Source organism: Furipterus horrens, unplaced genomic scaffold, assembly GCF_987537825.1.
Source record: "Furipterus horrens unplaced genomic scaffold, mFurHor1.1.pri manual_scaffold_12, whole genome shotgun sequence".
Classification (NCBI taxonomy): domain Eukaryota; kingdom Metazoa; phylum Chordata; class Mammalia; order Chiroptera; family Furipteridae; genus Furipterus; species Furipterus horrens.
The window spans coordinates 74,446,278-74,464,290 of NW_028327182.1; the positions used below are offsets into that span (position 1 = coordinate 74,446,278).

The 18,013-nt window shown below is 39.5% G+C and overlaps 1 protein-coding gene across 3 annotated transcripts; it reads right to left on the minus strand.

The window, feature by feature from the left end:
- Window positions 1-424: 424 nt before the first annotated feature.
- On the minus strand, window positions 425-14,249 carry VDAC3 (voltage dependent anion channel 3). Of its 3 annotated transcripts, XM_090258949.1 has the most exons (10): window positions 14,154-14,249; window positions 13,428-13,484; window positions 11,767-11,835; window positions 10,931-10,980; window positions 6,165-6,317; window positions 4,504-4,556; window positions 3,113-3,340; window positions 2,525-2,675; window positions 1,403-1,460; window positions 425-953 (listed from the first exon to the last, which is right to left on the minus strand). In XM_090258949.1, exons 3-10 carry the CDS (start codon window positions 11,831-11,833, stop codon window positions 862-864), a joined length of 852 nt encoding a protein of 283 aa, XP_090115075.1. In that variant the 5' UTR covers window positions 11,834-11,835; window positions 13,428-13,484; window positions 14,154-14,249; the 3' UTR covers window positions 425-861. The 3 variants fall into 3 exon arrangements, with proteins under 3 accessions (XP_090115075.1, XP_090115074.1, XP_090115076.1); XM_090258948.1 differs by lacking the exon at window positions 13,428-13,484; XM_090258950.1 differs by lacking the exon at window positions 13,428-13,484 and having other exon boundaries at window positions 11,767-11,802; window positions 14,154-14,248.
- Window positions 14,250-18,013: the final 3,764 nt, after the last annotated feature.

An 18,013-nucleotide genomic window follows, 5' to 3' on the forward strand; every position in this document is an offset into this window, starting at 1 on the left:
TAGTCATCAAAAACATTTCCTGGAGGCATGGGAGGAGCCCCAGAGCTGCCCTCCTCCAGCACGGGCCCCCTCCTACCAGTCGCTTCCCCACGGTATTTCCCCCACAATTGCACTCCTCCCTTTGCTGGTCTTCTGACCACTCACATGTCGCTTTTTCTCAAAAGTACCAGTTGGTATTGCTCTATCACACTGCTAAAGAAGCAAGTACTCAAAGGATGAGCTTCTGCTCAGAACAAAACTCAGTTCCGTGCTTCAGCCTGAGTGCAGAGAAGTGCTAAGAGTGGGTTAAACTAAACTGGAAGGGACAGGCAACAGCACAGATATTTCACAACCACTTTAGGCATAAATCCCATCTATGAGAGTATTTTTCAAAGCAAATCACACCAAATATAAGCAAGCCACTACTAGCAAGTCAGATGAGTGATTACTTTCAAATGTGATGGGATTATTTTATTTTGCTCTGATGTAAAACCAGGCTCCACTACAGCAAAGAGACCAATATATTAAAAGGTCATGAAAAAGTAGTGTGGGACATGCAGGACGTGATGTACAAACTGGAGGGTTGTGTTACTTCCTTTATAACACGACACTACATTGTCGCTGAGGAACTCATTTAAAATAATACTGAGAACTGAACTGAAATGTGGCACAAATACGACAACTTCCAGGCATGCCTTCCAGCACCTCCCTTGGGATGGACTTGCAATCTCTAGACTTCAGTGTGCGGGAGGGTTACAACTCTTTGGAAGAATAAAAAGTTCACACTTCTGAAATTTCAAAGAAGAATTTTAAGGCCAAAACATAGTGGGTTCATTTCTCTTCATCTCCAGGGAGAAATCCGATGCTTTATTCAAAACCTCATTAAGCTTCTAGTTCAAATCCTAACCCAACCTTGTGACCTCCTGCATTGAAGTTCTTTCCATCGATTAAAGCTGATAGGGTCAGTTTGACTCCTACGAAGAAGAAAACACCACAATCACTTGTAACAAGTATTACAATCAGATCTGCATTTTCTAGAAACAATGGGTGGAGTCAAAGGCATGGATTATAGTTGGGTGTAAGAGTTACAAGCATACAGCTATTACTAAACTCAACACACAGGGTTACCTATAATCATCTGATCTGTAATGAGTGAAGCATAATAATGGCAAACTTTATTTGGATTAAGGGTTGAAAATAATAAATGATCAGCCAAACTTACAAGCCAGAGTGACCAAATTATAGTTAGAAATACATAAAATGTTTTTAAGCAAAAGTACTTGATCTGTTACTTTGTATGAACAACCAAATGTTACAAAATGGTCTGAATCAGCCAACAGAGATTGTAGGTTGTTTTATAGGTTATTTTCATTATTTCTCTATCACCGCCTATCTCAGCCCCACTGTTAATTCCCTTCCTTACCTGGTCGAAGAGTCTGAGTATAACCCAGTCCAATCAGGCTGGCATTATTTACTTTAGCCTAAGATTAGGAGAGGAAATAGAAACAGTAAGAAAACAATCAATTTTACAATATATAAGTCCAGTACAACCACTTTATGCATCCGATTTCCAAAGCTAAAGCACCTCAGGGCCAATCTAGAATGACTGAAACTAAAACTTTAATTAATAAAAAGATAAATCTTTTAAGAGAACTGGTAGGGACCTTGAGCATGTGGCTTAAAGGCCTCAAGCAAGTATTTTTAATACACTCTATAGCCAAATATCCCTGTGTACTGAATTCTTTAATGCCAGTTTACAACCTCTGACAGTGGTTAGAACATGAACTCTGGTGAGAGACAGATCGTGTTCAAATCTTAGCACTGCCACTTACTGTGTGACCTTGGGCACATTACCTGACCTCTCTAAAGCTCAGTTCCTTCATCTGCAAAACGGGGATGAGGATACTATTCACCACCTATAGTAGTTGTGAGGATTAAATGAGATAATGCATGCAAAGCCCTTAGCACAGTATCTGCAATTTAAGAGCTCAATTAGTGTTATTATTAAGAATTACTAATACCAACAGAAATAGTAATCAAATCCCATGAATTTATAGATAAGAAAATTTTGAGGCCAAAGACAGAAAATGATGTGAGAAGATCAAATCAAATACAGAAGGAACTAGGACTAGAACCCAATTTCCTGACTTCAGGTGCAGTAGTCTCTCGCTATATCGCAGTTCACTTATTGCGGCCTCACTGTACTGCAGGATTTTTAAAAATATTATATTTAATTGTTTTATTTAAGTATTTATCGCGGAGTTTTCACTATATCGCGGGATTTTGCAGTACTGTATACATATGTTGTTAAAGTTACGTAGGTTTAAGAGTATAGAATAAATATAAGGTTTCTACTTCGCAGGGGGGTGGGGGGTCTGAAACATAATACCCATGATAAGTGAGGGAATACTGTACTCCTTTCACTCCAGAATGACTAGCTCATTGAAGTTAATAAAGAACACGCGCACTACAACCACATCACAGCTTTCATTAATAACTTAGATGAAAACTTAAGAGCAGACACAATCTGGTCACACATTCTTACAGAGAGAGAAGTTCTACAATCCAACTTGTATTTAGCAGCGATGCCAAAACGGGTGTTGTTACTGCCAGCTGTCCAAGCAAGGTTTATTGATGTTTCAAGCTTCTCATTAACCTTCTGGTAGATAGACCCTCCAAATTCAGTGCCATCATTCCTGTTTTCATGGCATAAGAAAAAGTCATAAATGTACCATTGTTATTGATACAGAAACAAATTCTAAGGCTATCTAAACAAGAATCTCATTTTGCAACTATAGATTGCAGGAACATCTCCAAAGGATCCCTTATATCAATCAGATGGTGACCCATGTCCTGGGCTCTCTCCATCCCAATGCTTCTACAGATTCTAGAGCTTCATAGTGTTTGGTGTACAGCTGAGAAGCCAGTAACTACCAGCACACAGCACAATGCACCAACTGCACTAACCTCTGGCAATGTTCTGCTGACTATAAAAATGGTGCAGGGAAGTTGGGTGTCCACCAAGGCATATTAAATACAATTACCATCACTTCTAACCTCAACACGCTGATGGCTACCAACTTTTCAGGCGACTGCACTGGCACTAAAGAAGGAATGAATTATAAATACTCACACATGAGTGTGCAGCTGGAAGTCGGCAGCCTTGTAACCTAGGGCGAAATTATTCTGTGACAGTTTGGATTTGGCGGTGTCAAAACTCATCTGATAGCCAGCAAGCCAACCTTCAAAGGCTAACACGGCCCAGCCATAGATGGTTGGGCCAGAAAAATCTATATCAACATTACTGCCAAGACTGAAACAATCCCGTTTGTAGGAGGCCTTCAATTTCCCACTCTTCTTTCTGTGAGAAAGAAACACAATACAATGTAAACAACAAGAGTTCCTACTACTGTCTAGGAATCTTTACAGTAAGATCCCCTCTCCCCCCAGTGGTAAAGGACACACATATAGCAAAAATGTTTCAAATGACTTAGTATTAGAAATATATGTACTATTGTTACCTATTCCTCACTACAAGGTCAAATGATAGGGTATTTCATGATTAATTTCTTGAAGGTATGAACAAAGGTATAAAAAGGAGTAAGGTATTTCAGTACCAAATTAATAATGAAAATACATATGTATCATGAGAAGTCAAATTTCTTTAAATATTTCCCAATGCTACAAAAGGTAAAATACCCAACCCACTTCACTTTTAAACTATTACCCTATCATGGAGAGAGGTGTACTTTTTATCTTAAAGGGTACAGCTCTTTGGTAAGCATATTTATTTTCTTTGGGGGGGTGGGTGTTTTCTCCATGTTAGACAGATGGAAGAAAAGTGTGTATTTTTGAAGGACAATACTGAAATTCATTCTTAATATTCCTTTTCTATTCCAATCAGGCCTCTTATGAGAATATGTGTCCTGAATATAACTAAAGTGTATGGCAGGAAGAACACACCTGTTGTGACAGCTAAGAAATGCTACTCTGCCTTTATCTAGTACCTTTGTCCTTCGGATGGCCTTGGCCCATGATAAGCAGATAAGAAACAACACAATCTCCATTTTGTAGATGAAGAAACTGAAGCAGAAATGTTGGGAGGAGTTATACAGGCTAAAAAAGCAAGTCAATAGCACCACTACTTGTTATAATATCCTACAGCCAGGAGATTACACTGTTTCCTTAAGAAATTCTCAGCAAAATACCACATGCATGAATCTTTAGAATAGCTTAAGAAACATCTAATCTCTAACCTTTGTAGTTCCTAAACTTTTTCTACTACATGCCTCTCTGGACTAGATTTATGTTTTTTGTTCATCTGATCAATTTTCAAATAAAACTTCTACCCTGCCTCAAGGGAGCCTTCCTTCCTCTTTTCTGCATACACAAGGTCCCTGATATTCCTGACAGCAACCTCCTTAGCTCTTCTGCATCAAAACTTTTTATTTGAACTCCCTATTCTAAACCTCTTTATCCCTACAGGCTAAATAACATTTCGGAAAATGTGATTTGGATAATTACCCTGTGTTCGGTACAAATATGGTATCAAGAGTAAGTTTCAACCCTTCGGCCAACTGAAAAATAAAGATTTAAAGTTAATAATTAATAACTTTCAATTTTTATTTTGACTCAAGAAACCAATTCTAAAGTCTTCTCAAACTTCTCTAATAAAAAAAAAGGGCAGTCATTAAAGAAAGACAAATATTACATTGAATAAATTACCCCTTTATCCTTCCCTGTCCCTTTATCCCTCTCCCCTCAACCCAGGCTTCACCATGATTCTCACCAAAAAACACGTTAAAACTATAAAGGTCAAATTCTCTTCCAGAGAGTAACGTAAATCACAGTATAAAAGCTACAAAATTTCAACACAACAAAATAATACTGATATTCTCTTAAAATTTACTGTTAATAAGACAACCTGATAATATTTAATAACAACTTAACCCTTTGAGTGCCATGTGTAATTCGAAATTTGGATCAACATGAGAAAAAGTTATACCAATATATACCTGAGGTACAAAAAAGAACAAAACATAAAATACAAATTATTCCCTTGTTATTTACTTTTATAGCCATCAGAAAAAAAGAGTCGCTGGGAGCAATGCTGGCACTTTTGGGAAAATTTGTTAGCGTCGCTCACAGCAACGCTGGCACTCAAAGGGTTAAGTACCTTATTCAGTTTTCCATGTATATTATCTATATATGGTAATGTGCATATAGACAGACCTCGAAAAAAGAGTGCCCTGTACATCGCAAGCCCTTGACAAATATCTGCTAGGTTTTCTCTTTGAAAACATTATAGAATTTTAGAAACATTTTTCTGTGGAGCCAATTTTGCAATGTTTACAAAACAAAATTGAAACTAAATCACTGCAAATAATTTAGTCTACCCAGGAGAGGCTCAGATGTACTGGGTTGACCAAAAAGTCTCTTCTGTTTTTTTCCATAAAAGACACATTTTTCATTTTCACCAGTAATTTCATCGATTTGAATATTTTGAGTATGTCGGGTGTCTCACGCTATTGGCTTCTAGTTGGTAGAGACCAGGGGTGCTGCTACACATCTTCCAATGCATAAGACAGCCCCACAGCAAAGAATTATTTGGCCAAAATGTCAATAGTACCAAGAGACTTGGCAAACCACTTTTGATACATTCGATTAGCCACAGAACCTTTTCCATACATTGCACAAATCTATTTTCTGCATTTCAGTTGTGATTTTACCTTTCTTGAAATAATAAAACATTATATGCCAAAATGTTGTGCATCTTCTTCTATCTTCAATATTAAAATGGCTGCCCGAAAATTCACCAATTTTGATAAGTTTTTAAAAAATGCAGGCTGATACAACAGCTGTCACAATCCGATCTAACACAATTGTTTCAAATGAAGTCAAATACAACTAAGCACTATAAGAACCATAGTACGGAAAAACCTAAGCAAACTTTTTGGCAAACACAATATAACAGTTCAGAATAAAGATGAAGAGTGATAATTATATACAAAAAAAGCCTTACTGTCTAGAAACATAAGACATACCAAAGAAGGCCATGTACAAAGGAAAAATATGGCTACTGGATAAGTTGTAAGATCCTGTTCACATTATATTTGAGGTTTGTTCATCATCTTATCTGCTATATAAATTAATCATACAAATAACTTCTAATGCTTTTATCTTACCTTATTCTCCCAAGAGATTTCTGTTCCAAGAGTATTGTCTGTGTTCCATTTTTGGGTGAAGGTAAGTCCATAGTTACAGACCTTATATTTGGTCTCTAGGTTGCCTGAAGCTTTCCCTGTATCAGTATAAGCATGACCAGAAGTAGAAAATTCCTAAGCAATAAAAAAATAATTACTTTAAAGGGAGCTCATCAAATAGAAAAATTTCACTTCAGAAAGCAGTATTCAATGCATTACACACCAGTACAGTTAAGCTGTTACGACAGCCCTACTCTACAGCAATTAATTGCCTGCTTTCCTTTCTTTCTTTCTAATCTGTAAATATTTTAACCAGTTTTACAACTTTCCATTACTCCATCTCTCTTACTGATATTTTTTGATTCATATACTCTTACTAAATGGAAATTAAAATTCTCTCCTTTAAAAGAGAAATATCTTAACTAAAATGCCTTTACTAAAAATAAATAAAAATAAAAAATAGAACACCTTAAACATTGTATGTTCATGGCCTGAAAAAGATCAACAGTTCTCTATTATCATTTAAATCATCAGTTAAGCTGTGGCTGGTGTGGCTCAGTGAATTGAGTGCCAGCCTGTAAACCAAAGTGTTGTCGGTTCAATTCCCAGTCAGAACACATGCCTGGGCTGTGGGTCAGGTCCCCAGTTAGGGGCGCACGAGAAACAACCACACATTGATGTCTCTCTCCATTTCTCCCTCCTTTCCCTTCTTAATAAATAAGTAAATAAAAATCTAAAAAAAAAAAAAATAATAACTTCTGGCTAAGATGGAGGTGTAGACAGACACACTGGGTCTCCCTCCACAACTAAGAAGGAATACACCTACCTCAAAAGTAGAGACAACCAGAAGTTCCAGAAAATCAAACTGCATGAAAGTCCAGCAAACAAAGACATAAAGAACTACTCATCCAGACAGGTAGGAGGGGCGGAGAGGATACAGTGTGGTGGTGGCAGAAAGTGCAGTCACACGTTTTAAAAAGTCAGGAGGGACACCTGGGGAGCGTTCCCAGCTCCTCACTGGACCTCGAAGTTCACGGTCCCAGCACCATTGCTTCTGACTGTGCAGACCAGTGGGGGTTGGAGTGGAGGCAGAAACTGCCGGTCTCAGCAGAGTTTGCTTGTTTAAAGGGCCCCCAGGATACTAGAACATCTGCAGACCCACCCACTATGGGAACGGTGGCCAGGGAAGCAGCTAGAGGGGCGCCAGTCCAGTGTGAAGTGGGAGAGGTGCCTGGAAAACAGGCAAGTGCTAGGCAGGCAGCATTGTTCCCTCTCGGACCCCTCCCCCACATACAGCGCCACAATGTTGTGAAACAGGTCACCCTGTACTGATGAATCCCTAAGGCTCCGCCCCTTACAATGTAACAGGAGCGACAGCTCTACCTGGGACCCGGAGGCAAACACAGGAGCCTGTCAGAATGAGGAGACAGAGAAGTATGGCCCACAAGGGGGAACGGATCAAGGTTCCAGTGGGAGAACAGATGAGGAGATAGATAACCTAACAGACATAGAATTCAAAACATTGGTGATAAAGATGCTCACAGGCTTGACAGATATACTTGAGTACGGCAAACACATAAGAGAAGAAGTAAAGGCTATGCTAAGTGAAACGAAGGAAAATCCACACAAAACCAAAGGTGAAGGGAAGGAAACCAGGGTTCAAATCAATGATCTGGAACATAAGAAAAGAAACAGACAACCAGTGCAGAATGAGGAAGCAGGATTTGAAAAAAATGAGGAAAACTTCCCAAATTTTGCGAAGGAGATGGACACATAGGTCCGGGAAGCCCGGAGCGTCCCGGGTGAGCTGGACCCAGAGGGGACCACGCCAGGACGCATCATGATTGAGATGCCGAAAGTGAAAGATAGAGTCCTGGGGGCAGCAAGAGAGAGGTGGAGAGTTGCCTACAGAGGGGTTGCCTATAGGACTGTCAGCTGATTTCTCAGAGGACACTTTGCAGGCAGGCAGGGACTGGCAAGCAGTAGTCAATGTGATGAAAGGCAACCTGCAACCAGGATTACTCTATCCAACAAGGCTATCATTTGGAATGGAAGGGCAGATGAAGTGCTTCCCAGACAAGGTGAAGCTAAAAAAGTTCATCATCACCAAGACATTATTATATGAAATGTCAAAGGGACTTAGTGAAGAAAAAGATCAAAACTATGAACACTAAAATGACAACTAACTCACAGCTATCAACAACTAAATCTAAAAAATAAAAACAAAATACAACTAAGCAAACCAGAATATGAAGAGAATCATAGGTTTGGGGATCATCTGAAGGGTTATCAGCTGGGAGGGGGTAGGGGGATAAATGTGGAAATGGTGCTGTTACTAAGAAGCATAATCGGTTGGTACAAAATGGGGAAGTTAAGAGTAATATAGGAAAGGGTGAAGCCAAAGAACTTATATGCACAACCCATGGACATGAACTAAGGCAGGTGGGACTGCTGGAGGGAAGAGGGGTACTGGGCAGAGGCTCGCAAAGGGGAAAAAAATTGGAACTACCGTAACAACATAATCAATAAAATATAGTTAAAAAAAATAAAAAATAAAAAATAAAAAGGCATTAAAAATGAAAAAAAAAAATCAGTTAATTTTAAAGTCCTTAAAATTCCCAAATCAGAGAAAGCACTAGCCTCCCTTCCCCCTTTTAATAAGGTCAAAACTCTATCACTTTTTAAATTATTACTGTGATAAAATACACAATATAAAATATACTATATTAACCATTTTTAAGTGTAGAGTTCAGTAGCATTTAGTACATTCACACTGTTAGGAAAACTATTACTTTTGTCCACAAAGCTAAACAATTTTATTATTTTAAAGTACCCACTTTTTATAACAAAATTCAATGTCATAATTTATTCCTCATTATTCCTTTTCCACCTATCTTTTTAAAGTGCTTTCTATCAAAGAGTTACTATGAGTACCTTAAAATAGATCCTCCTCCCAACTTAGAACTTAGATGTCATTTCAGTCATATGACAATAAGCAATTAGAAAAAGACATCCTTCTAGGGGGAAGCAAATAGTCAACACCTGTCACTGACAATCTATGAACTGTCAAGAAAAAAACATTCTGATGGGCCCTGTTTTTAAAGAACATTTCTGAAATGCTGCCAAGCCTGACCAGTTACATTTCACTGCCTGCAATATGAATCCTCCCTTCACCAAATACCCTGCTCCCTAACTCCGGTTCCAGGCTGATGAAACAACTGGAAAACTCTGATCTGTTTATCAACACCACACAGAAACTTTTCAAAGAAAATATCATGCTGCACATTTAGGGCAATGCCTGAGTTAAAAAAAATGATAAAAAGCTAACCATGTTCAACAGTTCACACAATTGTTTAATTTGACCAGCATTTTTTTTTTTTAGTAGATCCAACTACAGTGTTTTATTTTTTACATTTATCTTTCATAAAGTTGAAAGTATAACAAATATAAACCTTAATTTTGGAGCTCAATAACAAAAGAGGAGTCATTCTACTTTTCTTCCTTGTTATCATAATTTCTTAGTTTGAAGCTCTGTCAAAAGTCTAAAATACCAGAGATAGGAATCTCAAAGAGAAGGCTACTATTCTAAGTTCAGTTCCAAGCTTATAATTGCTTTTGTCTTATTTCATAATTAGATCAAACAGTGCAAAATACACTTATAACATGCACATAACATCTGAAGCTCTACATTAAATGCTAGAAAGCAACAAAACAATCTTAAAAATATTACGTGTTAAATTGATGGCATATGATAAAAATATCAAGATGCTTCTAAGAAATTTGGAGCAATGGATGTGATTTATCATGAATCAGTACAGAGACCAAATGCAGCCATAAAAACAAGCATACAAACATGCTTTGTTTTCCTTACCATCTGAACGAATATTCCCACACCACAGCAGCATGAAAGGGAGATAATATTTTAGGTGATGGTTTTTGCAACACAAACCTGACTTGAGCAAATTCTGAAACCCTACTCAAAATGAGTATATTTCCATTTTAACAGAACCACATGCAATATGCCCACCTCAGTAGGACAGGTGCATATATATTTAGAAAACCCAGGGAAAGAATGACAGCGACAAACCAGGACTATACTGAGTATGAGACAAAGTATCATAAGAATTCCACATGCCTCCTGCCCTTCTAATTAAATCATTATATCTAGGAATAAAATTTGCATTGGTTTGAATACATAATACCAAAAAAGATGCAGCCAATAAAAAGAAATCAGAAAATGAGGTGAATGTACAGTTGATCTAGCTGCTGAAACTTACTGAATAAAAGTCTGGTTAATGATGCTTGGAAAATATGTACATGTATCTCTGACTATATTCTTAACTTCCAGTAAAAAAAACTTTATGAACATCAATAAAAACTATAAACTAATTTCTATGTGCATTTTCTTTTTACATTTGTTTCAATTAATCATGCAGAAACAGACTAAAATTAATTTGTCCTTGTAAAAGGGTGATATGACTTTCATGAACCAACACAGCGAAGGTCAGGTTTCCAGTGACCATATCTATGAAGGTGTAACAACCTGGCACACCCTGTGTCTCCTGAGAGTGAGACGGAAGTGGCTGAGTGAGGATGCTCAATGAACCTGAGAGTGGAACCAAGCTGCTGGGAAGACAGCACAGAGCCAAAAGTATGCTGCTTCACATATCTAGACTAAACACTGATTTTTAAACACGTTCTTTTCAGTTAATCAGGCTACCTCTACAGAAAATATATCAAGTACTTACCACTCCACTACATGACTTGGTCCTCAGGTCTATTTTGACCATGCCAAACCCTAGACACACACACAAAAACACAGTAATTTACAAAATGTGACATTCACTCCCATTTTTGCAACTTAGAAATTATGAAAATAGTCCATAGTACCTATGGAAAATCAACAGTGTTCTCCTCAGGTGAGAGTTTCAAGAGAAACTGAATTATAATGAAATAACTTAAGCATAATTTTTAAACTCCTCAAAAATAACAAACATATTTTAAAACTATAAGTTAAAGAAAAAAATGAATAAAGGAATATGTACTATTCTGAGTACCGGAATTATTAGAAAATACTATGCAGACATATATACAGTACAAGCTTAAAATATACAAAATTAACATTACTAGTCAATAACAAATCACATGTGTACAACACAAAAAATTAGGTTTAAGGACTAAACTTTAAAAAACTGAAAATAAATGTCTATTTGGATCAAAAAATATGTTACTTCAAAGCTATCGAAGGCTGTGTCTTCATTCTCACAAAAACACTGCCATTATTTGGAGAAGGAAAAATGCACCCCCTACTTTAAATGTCACCAGGGCTAGCCAGAGAGGTATACATATTACAGATTTATATTATTTGGTCTTACATTTAATATTAACTATGCACATGTGTTGTATACATACACACAAAATTGGTTTTAAAGCTTGTGGAACTCTACCTCTAAAAAAATGAAGTCTAATAACCTGTTAATAGTTATCCCCTTAAATCTCGTGAGACACATTTTACTAGCACAGTGTAACAGGCATTCAACATTGACCTTTACCCAAAGTGGAACATCTACAATCCCATACTTACCATATCCTTTGTTGAAGACATCCTTGGCAGCCTTTCCTAGGTCACAGTAAGTTGGTGCGTTACACATAGCTTATAAAGACAAATGGGGACAATAGAATAAAAATAACCATTTAGTATTTATTCATCCTTAGTCTTTTTACTATTTAGTGCTGTGAGAAGAGGCATATGGTTTTCTCTTCCTTTGCATCATTAATGCTTATCCCCTAAAGCAAACAAAGCTGAGGGGGCACCCTGCTCCTCTTAACAGGAGCTTTCCCAAACACTGGAGAAAGAAGGGTTTTTTCCAGGACAGTCAAGAGGTCTTCTTCTTGACTGCTTTTTGAAGAAAAGAAATTTCTCATAGGCTGAAGGAGAGATGTGTTAATTTAACTATTTTTTTTTTCTTTAAAAAAAGGAAAATCTACATTAGAAAAACATGTCTTGGGCTGTTTTAAAACCAAAGAGCTGTATTAGGTGACAAGGTAAATTTGTTGAGGAACTGTAAACTTAAACAGAGGCATTAAAAATCTTCAGAGTTAACATTTTTACCACTCTGAAATGCAGCTCTTAAAATAATTATCATACTGATTGAAATGTATTCACTCATCCAGAATATGCCCTCTCTCAAAGCTGTTCTTAAAATAAAGTGCTATATAATCTTATCCATTAACCAGAAATAGGAGAAATTCTACCTGCAATAATCTGCTTACCAAAAATTGGTGTACACTTTAAAGTTACAGCCTTCAAAATCCCAAGATGCCTGGCCCTTTCCTCTTGCCTACATACATCCAGCTTTCCCACTGCTGTTGTGACTCTCCAAGGACATTCTCAGACCCAGTACCACTGCTGAACATAGCCCTCCTCTGTCCCCTCTCTGTCATGGAAACCTTTCCTGCAGTGCTCTCCGCAGACCCACCCCAGGTAGCCCCATTAGCCCCAAAGACTATCCCAGAAAATTCCAGAGCACTGGCAGCCCCGTGCAATTACTCTGCCTGAACTACCCACACATTCCAACTAATCTTCATTTATATTTAGCCGAGGTCTGAGTCTGGCCTTCTGCTCAGCGTCTGCCTCTGCCACCATCCCTGAACATAATACACACTTAGGATGCACTTCTTAATTGTGAATTCATTAAAAATGTGTTCCTTAGCCTAGGCCTGTCCAATATGGCATCCTATATTAAGGGAACAGTGTAACACACACATACTTAGGAGGGAAGAGTATAGAAAAGATGAAAAAGGTCAGGATCAATGCAGTGACTCATACCATAATAAAACTTTGCTCTAAGCTATGGGGTTTCAGAGTTCACTTCCAGAGCAATTATTTCATAATTCAGTTCCTTGTATTCAAATGATCAAGTCTATACATTTTACACACTGCCAAGAGCAATCTGATACTGCTTTTTATGATCACACCTGATGCTGGTATGTTTTCCAGAAGACTACAATTGTACAGAAGGTAAGCACAGAAAAAAGCAGGCACTATACACTAAAATAGAAATGTTAGGGCTTTACAGTCTGGTTTTTCGTCTCCTGGAGAAAGAACAGGTGCACTTTAACGTTTAGAAACATCCATCTAGGGATTCATCAAAATCTTTCAGCATTTTGCCTCCTTTTTTCAAAACCACTGGCAGACACCTTGCAAAAGTCGTGCAGCTGGTTTCGTTTACTAACTGATCTCACCTCTGCCTGGTTCAAGGTTACTTCTTCAGGCCCACGATTCTGATGGGACATGCACGACTAGTACGATCAAACGAAAAATCGAGAAGACACAGAGACTGCACGTTACTTGAGAGTAAGGCTTTCATTATGTATTTCTATTAGCTCTACAAAATGCACTTCTTATTTGACACGGCACAATGTCCCGAGGGTGCATTAGATGCAAACGGGGGGCGAGAGGGCGTTAACTAGGTAATACTGCTTTCCACAATAACTACAGTCAGTAAAGACCCTGTTTTAGCCCTCATTTCTCCTCTTTAAGTTGCACATGCAGCATCCTCCCTTTGGCCGTGAGTGGAAGGGCTCCCGTGTTGTTTAACAATTCCAGAGAGGAAGCTGGGGGCGGGCAGTCGGCTGGGGTTCGAGGATCCAACTTCCCCCGAAACCAAGCTCCTTTCCGGCCTGACGCCTAAACAAAGTCCTGTGGGCACACCAGGAGGAAGGTCGCGGCTCCCCGCTCGCAGCGCCGCCCGTCCCAGCCGGCGCAGCGGCTCCATCACCTGAGGTGGCCAGGGGAGTAAGGTCCCTTTCACCGTCCGCGGCCCTGCCCGACCCGGCCCGCCGCGCCCCTTAGAGCTGCTCTCTCCCTCCGAAGCCCTCCGTTAGGCCCGCCCCCACGTCGGTACCCGACCCTATGGCAACCCACCGCCCCGTCACCCCCTCCTGGCCCGCAGCCTTGGCTCTCCTCACCTCCACCCAGAGAGCAGGTACTCCGCTAGGGCAATGCTGAAGGTCTTCTTCCACCAACACCGTCCGCGCCTGCGCGGCCTTACTCCCCTGCGGCGCCTGCGCGCCCCTGCGTCCCCCCCCCCCCCTCCGCACCGCGTAAACGCCGTGGTGTCACACCGGGGTCGCGCGCCGCAGAGCTGTGTGCGGAGAGAGACAGCTGGGGCCAATCAACACCACCAACTGTCTGGCCCCGTATGCACGCGTGCGCGGCAGAGCCCAACACGCAGGTGCTTGGGGCAGAGATTGACGCCAGGCGGGGGAAACCTGGGGAATCGCACCTTTGTCCCTGAAGGGGCGCGCTCTCGCGAGAACGCCCACAGGTTACTAGTTACTGTTGTCATGGAAGGGGCGTCGGGGAAGGCAGGCGCAGGGGACTTGGTACTGTCTGCTGGTGGATGCTGTGGCCCGGCTTGTCAGACCCAGGTCGTTTCATTCTCTCACGGATGCTTTGCAGAGCTTTATGGGAAAGTCAACGACTGATTAAAATTCAAGAATTGACCTATAGGTCATCTCTCCCTAAGGATGAGAAAACTTGGTCCCCGAGGGGGGTGAGTGACATCCCATATTCAAGACACCGAGGGAGCCTTACTTAGGTAGATTGTAATTCAAAGGGAGAGAGGTGGAGGGAAATCTCTTCTTTAACCAAGGATACGAACTAATAAATGTAGAAGAAATTGTAAAAATATTGTAGAAAAATCACCACTTTGGAACCAGAAATAATTGATTCAGGCAAAACTTATCATGGATGCAGAATGGTTGAGAATATTTATGCCGTTTCAAAGTATCACGATCAGATTACTTAACTAAAGAGAAAAGAGGACCATCACCTAAAAGATATCAGACTGACATCATGCACTCAGTGATGTGATGCACAGAGGGCACACGATAATTATTCCTTCCAAAAGTGTGTAATTTGTCTGTTCCTGAGGAAACACTCAAGTTGAGGGACATTCTGCAAAACAACAGCCAGTCTCTTTAAAAATGTAAATTTCATTAAAATTAAGAAAAAGATTAGTGAACTGTTTTAGATTAAAGGAGATAAAAAAATATGATACAAAGCAATGTGATCCCAAATTGGACCCTGGATCAAAAAAAAAAAAAAAAAAAAAAAACTATTGAGAAACGTTATTGGGACTGGGAAAATTTGAATGTAGAGTATATTAAAATTGCAACAATGTAAAAGTTTCTGACAGCAATAACTGTATCTTGGTTATGCAGACAGGGCATTGAATTTAGGAGATACATGCTAAAGTATTTAGGAGTGAAATAGCATGTGTTGGCAGCTGACTCAAAAGGTCAAGTAAAAAAACAGAAAAAAACACAAATGTATAATATGTTAACAATTAATGAATCTAGGTAGAAGATATATGGATGTTCATTGCATTATCCTTGAAACTTTCCTTTAAGTTTATCCTTGAAACTTTCCTTTAAGTTTATAATTTTCAAAATAAAAGTTGAGGAGACCCAGTGATCCCACTGCTTTGAGAGCAGTGCTATTTAAAATAGGCAAGTGCTGCAAACAGCCTAAGTGCCCATCAGTGGATAAGTGGATCAAAAAACTATGATACATTTACACAATGGAGTACTACACAGCAGAAAGAATGAAGGAACTCCTACACTTTTGTGACAGCATGGATGGGACTGGAGAGTATTATGCTAAGTGAAATAAGCCAGGTGGTGAAAGACAAATACCATAAAATCTCACCTATAAGTGGAACCTAATGAACAAAACAAACAAGCAAAATAGAACCAGAGATATGAAAATAAAGGACAAACTGACCGTGACCAGAGGGTAGGGGGGAGGGAGGTAATGGGGGGGGGTTCTAGCGAAGTAACAAGTATAAAGGACCCATGGATATGGACAACAGGGTGGGGATTAACTATGGGAGGACGGAGGGTGGGGCAGTAGAGAGCAATGGTGGGAAAATTGGGACAACTGTAATTGTAAAACCGGAAAAGCTGGTGTTCATGCTGCCTGTCGTCTACTGGACCCAATAAGCAGAGACAGGGATTGAATCTTTATGGGCACTTTATTCAAATGGTTGGTGATGTGAGAAGACAGTGGGTTTGTACCCTAACAGACAATCTTAAACTCCATTGTAAACGGACCCTTTTTATAAGGAGAAGAGTAGGTAAGGGGTTTGGAATTCAGGGAAAAGGTTAATCGGATAAAAGCTTCAGCATTCTTTAGTCCTTCTGCCCTGGGCTTTGGTCTTTGTGTCCTGGGAAGTGGTCACTCTGGAGCACAATGGCTCAGATACCTTCTTAATTGCTTGCAGTCCCCCTGAGGCACAAAGGTGGAACTGCTTATGGTCCCCTAGAGTCAAGGTGGGTCCTACCTCCAGTTCCTGAAACAATAGCTTTTTACATACATTGATTACTAAGCTTATTAGGTGTTACCTGAAACTAAAATTTTCCAACATTTGAGTCCCCCATCACTTGAACATCAATAAAATTTAAAAAATAAATAAATAAAATTGTACCATGGAAATCTAAAAAAAAAAAAAGTTGAGGAGAACCCATACACACAGTCTGTAATGTTCAGTCCACAGACCAGGTTGTTGCTTGAAGCAATGGCAAATACAGCTATTTGCCTGCTGTGTGTATGGCATTGCAAGCTAATAAGAGAGAAGGCAAATGCTCCCAAAAGACTGGTAATGCAGAAGTTGGACAAATGGTTGCCAATTGAGGCAGAATATGATGAATGCCATAAGCAAAGCAGTATGACTTAGTAGGGCTAAATAAAATGAGCCCTGGAGTCAAAAGAGGCTGGATTTGTATCTCAGATCTGCCAACTCTGTGGTCTTAGACAAGCAACTTAAGCTCTCCATGCCTCAGTTTCTACATCTATGAAACAAATAAGATCTACCTGAGAGTATTGTAGTGGATATTAAATGAAACAATGTATTCATAGCACATAACAATCTACCTGGCATATGGAAAAGTGTTTACTAGTTACTAACACAGATGAAAATTAATATGCAATGAGTTTAAAAGTTATGCAAACAGAACCTGTATTTATTCATATATATGAATTTTAGAACCAGGACTTCAGCCTGTACTTAGGCACAGACCTGGCTTTTGTCAGTACAGCAGGCCATTAAAGGCTGTAAGGAGCACTTTGGGAATCTGGCAACATTCCTTCCTTTGACTTCTGCTATCTAAAGACGGCCTCTGTTATCCTAAGGTCTTTCTTCTGAAAGGACCTGATACCACCCATCCCCAGTCATGCAGAGAAACTTCCTCTTTTCCCTAAACCTGTTGCAGGAAGGTGATGAAAGAAATTGTTAAGGAAAACAGCTACTGCAGAGGGAATCCTTCCTTTGCTTCCTGTGCTTCTGGCACTGTCTGCTTAACTAGATGCAGGTTAATGCTCAATGTCCATATCAGATCTCTGGCCTTGGCCACTTCAAAACTACAGCCAGTTCTCATTTCCCTGCCTACACTGGGATCTAAACTCTTGGGAAGTGTAGAAAATATTGTATATTTTCCGTTCAAATCCATGGCATTCTTCTCTGATAAAATATCTAGAATCAGAATTTTAGAGTAGGGAAGGGACTTTAGACGCCTTCATTTGTGAGACATTTGCTAAGTACTTACTATGTACAGGGCACCATGCTCAGAGCCAAAGTATGAGGAAACACCCCAATATGTCAGAGCTGTGTCAGTCCAGGGACCCATGAAGATGGTGTCACCTAGTGAGCAAGTTCCCAATACAGGTCCCCAACTCTAGTCAAGATTAACCTGCTGATCGGCTTACATTCCCATTTTGAGAGAAAAATATCAGAAGGTTAGTATACTTTTACCCTCAGAAATGAAAA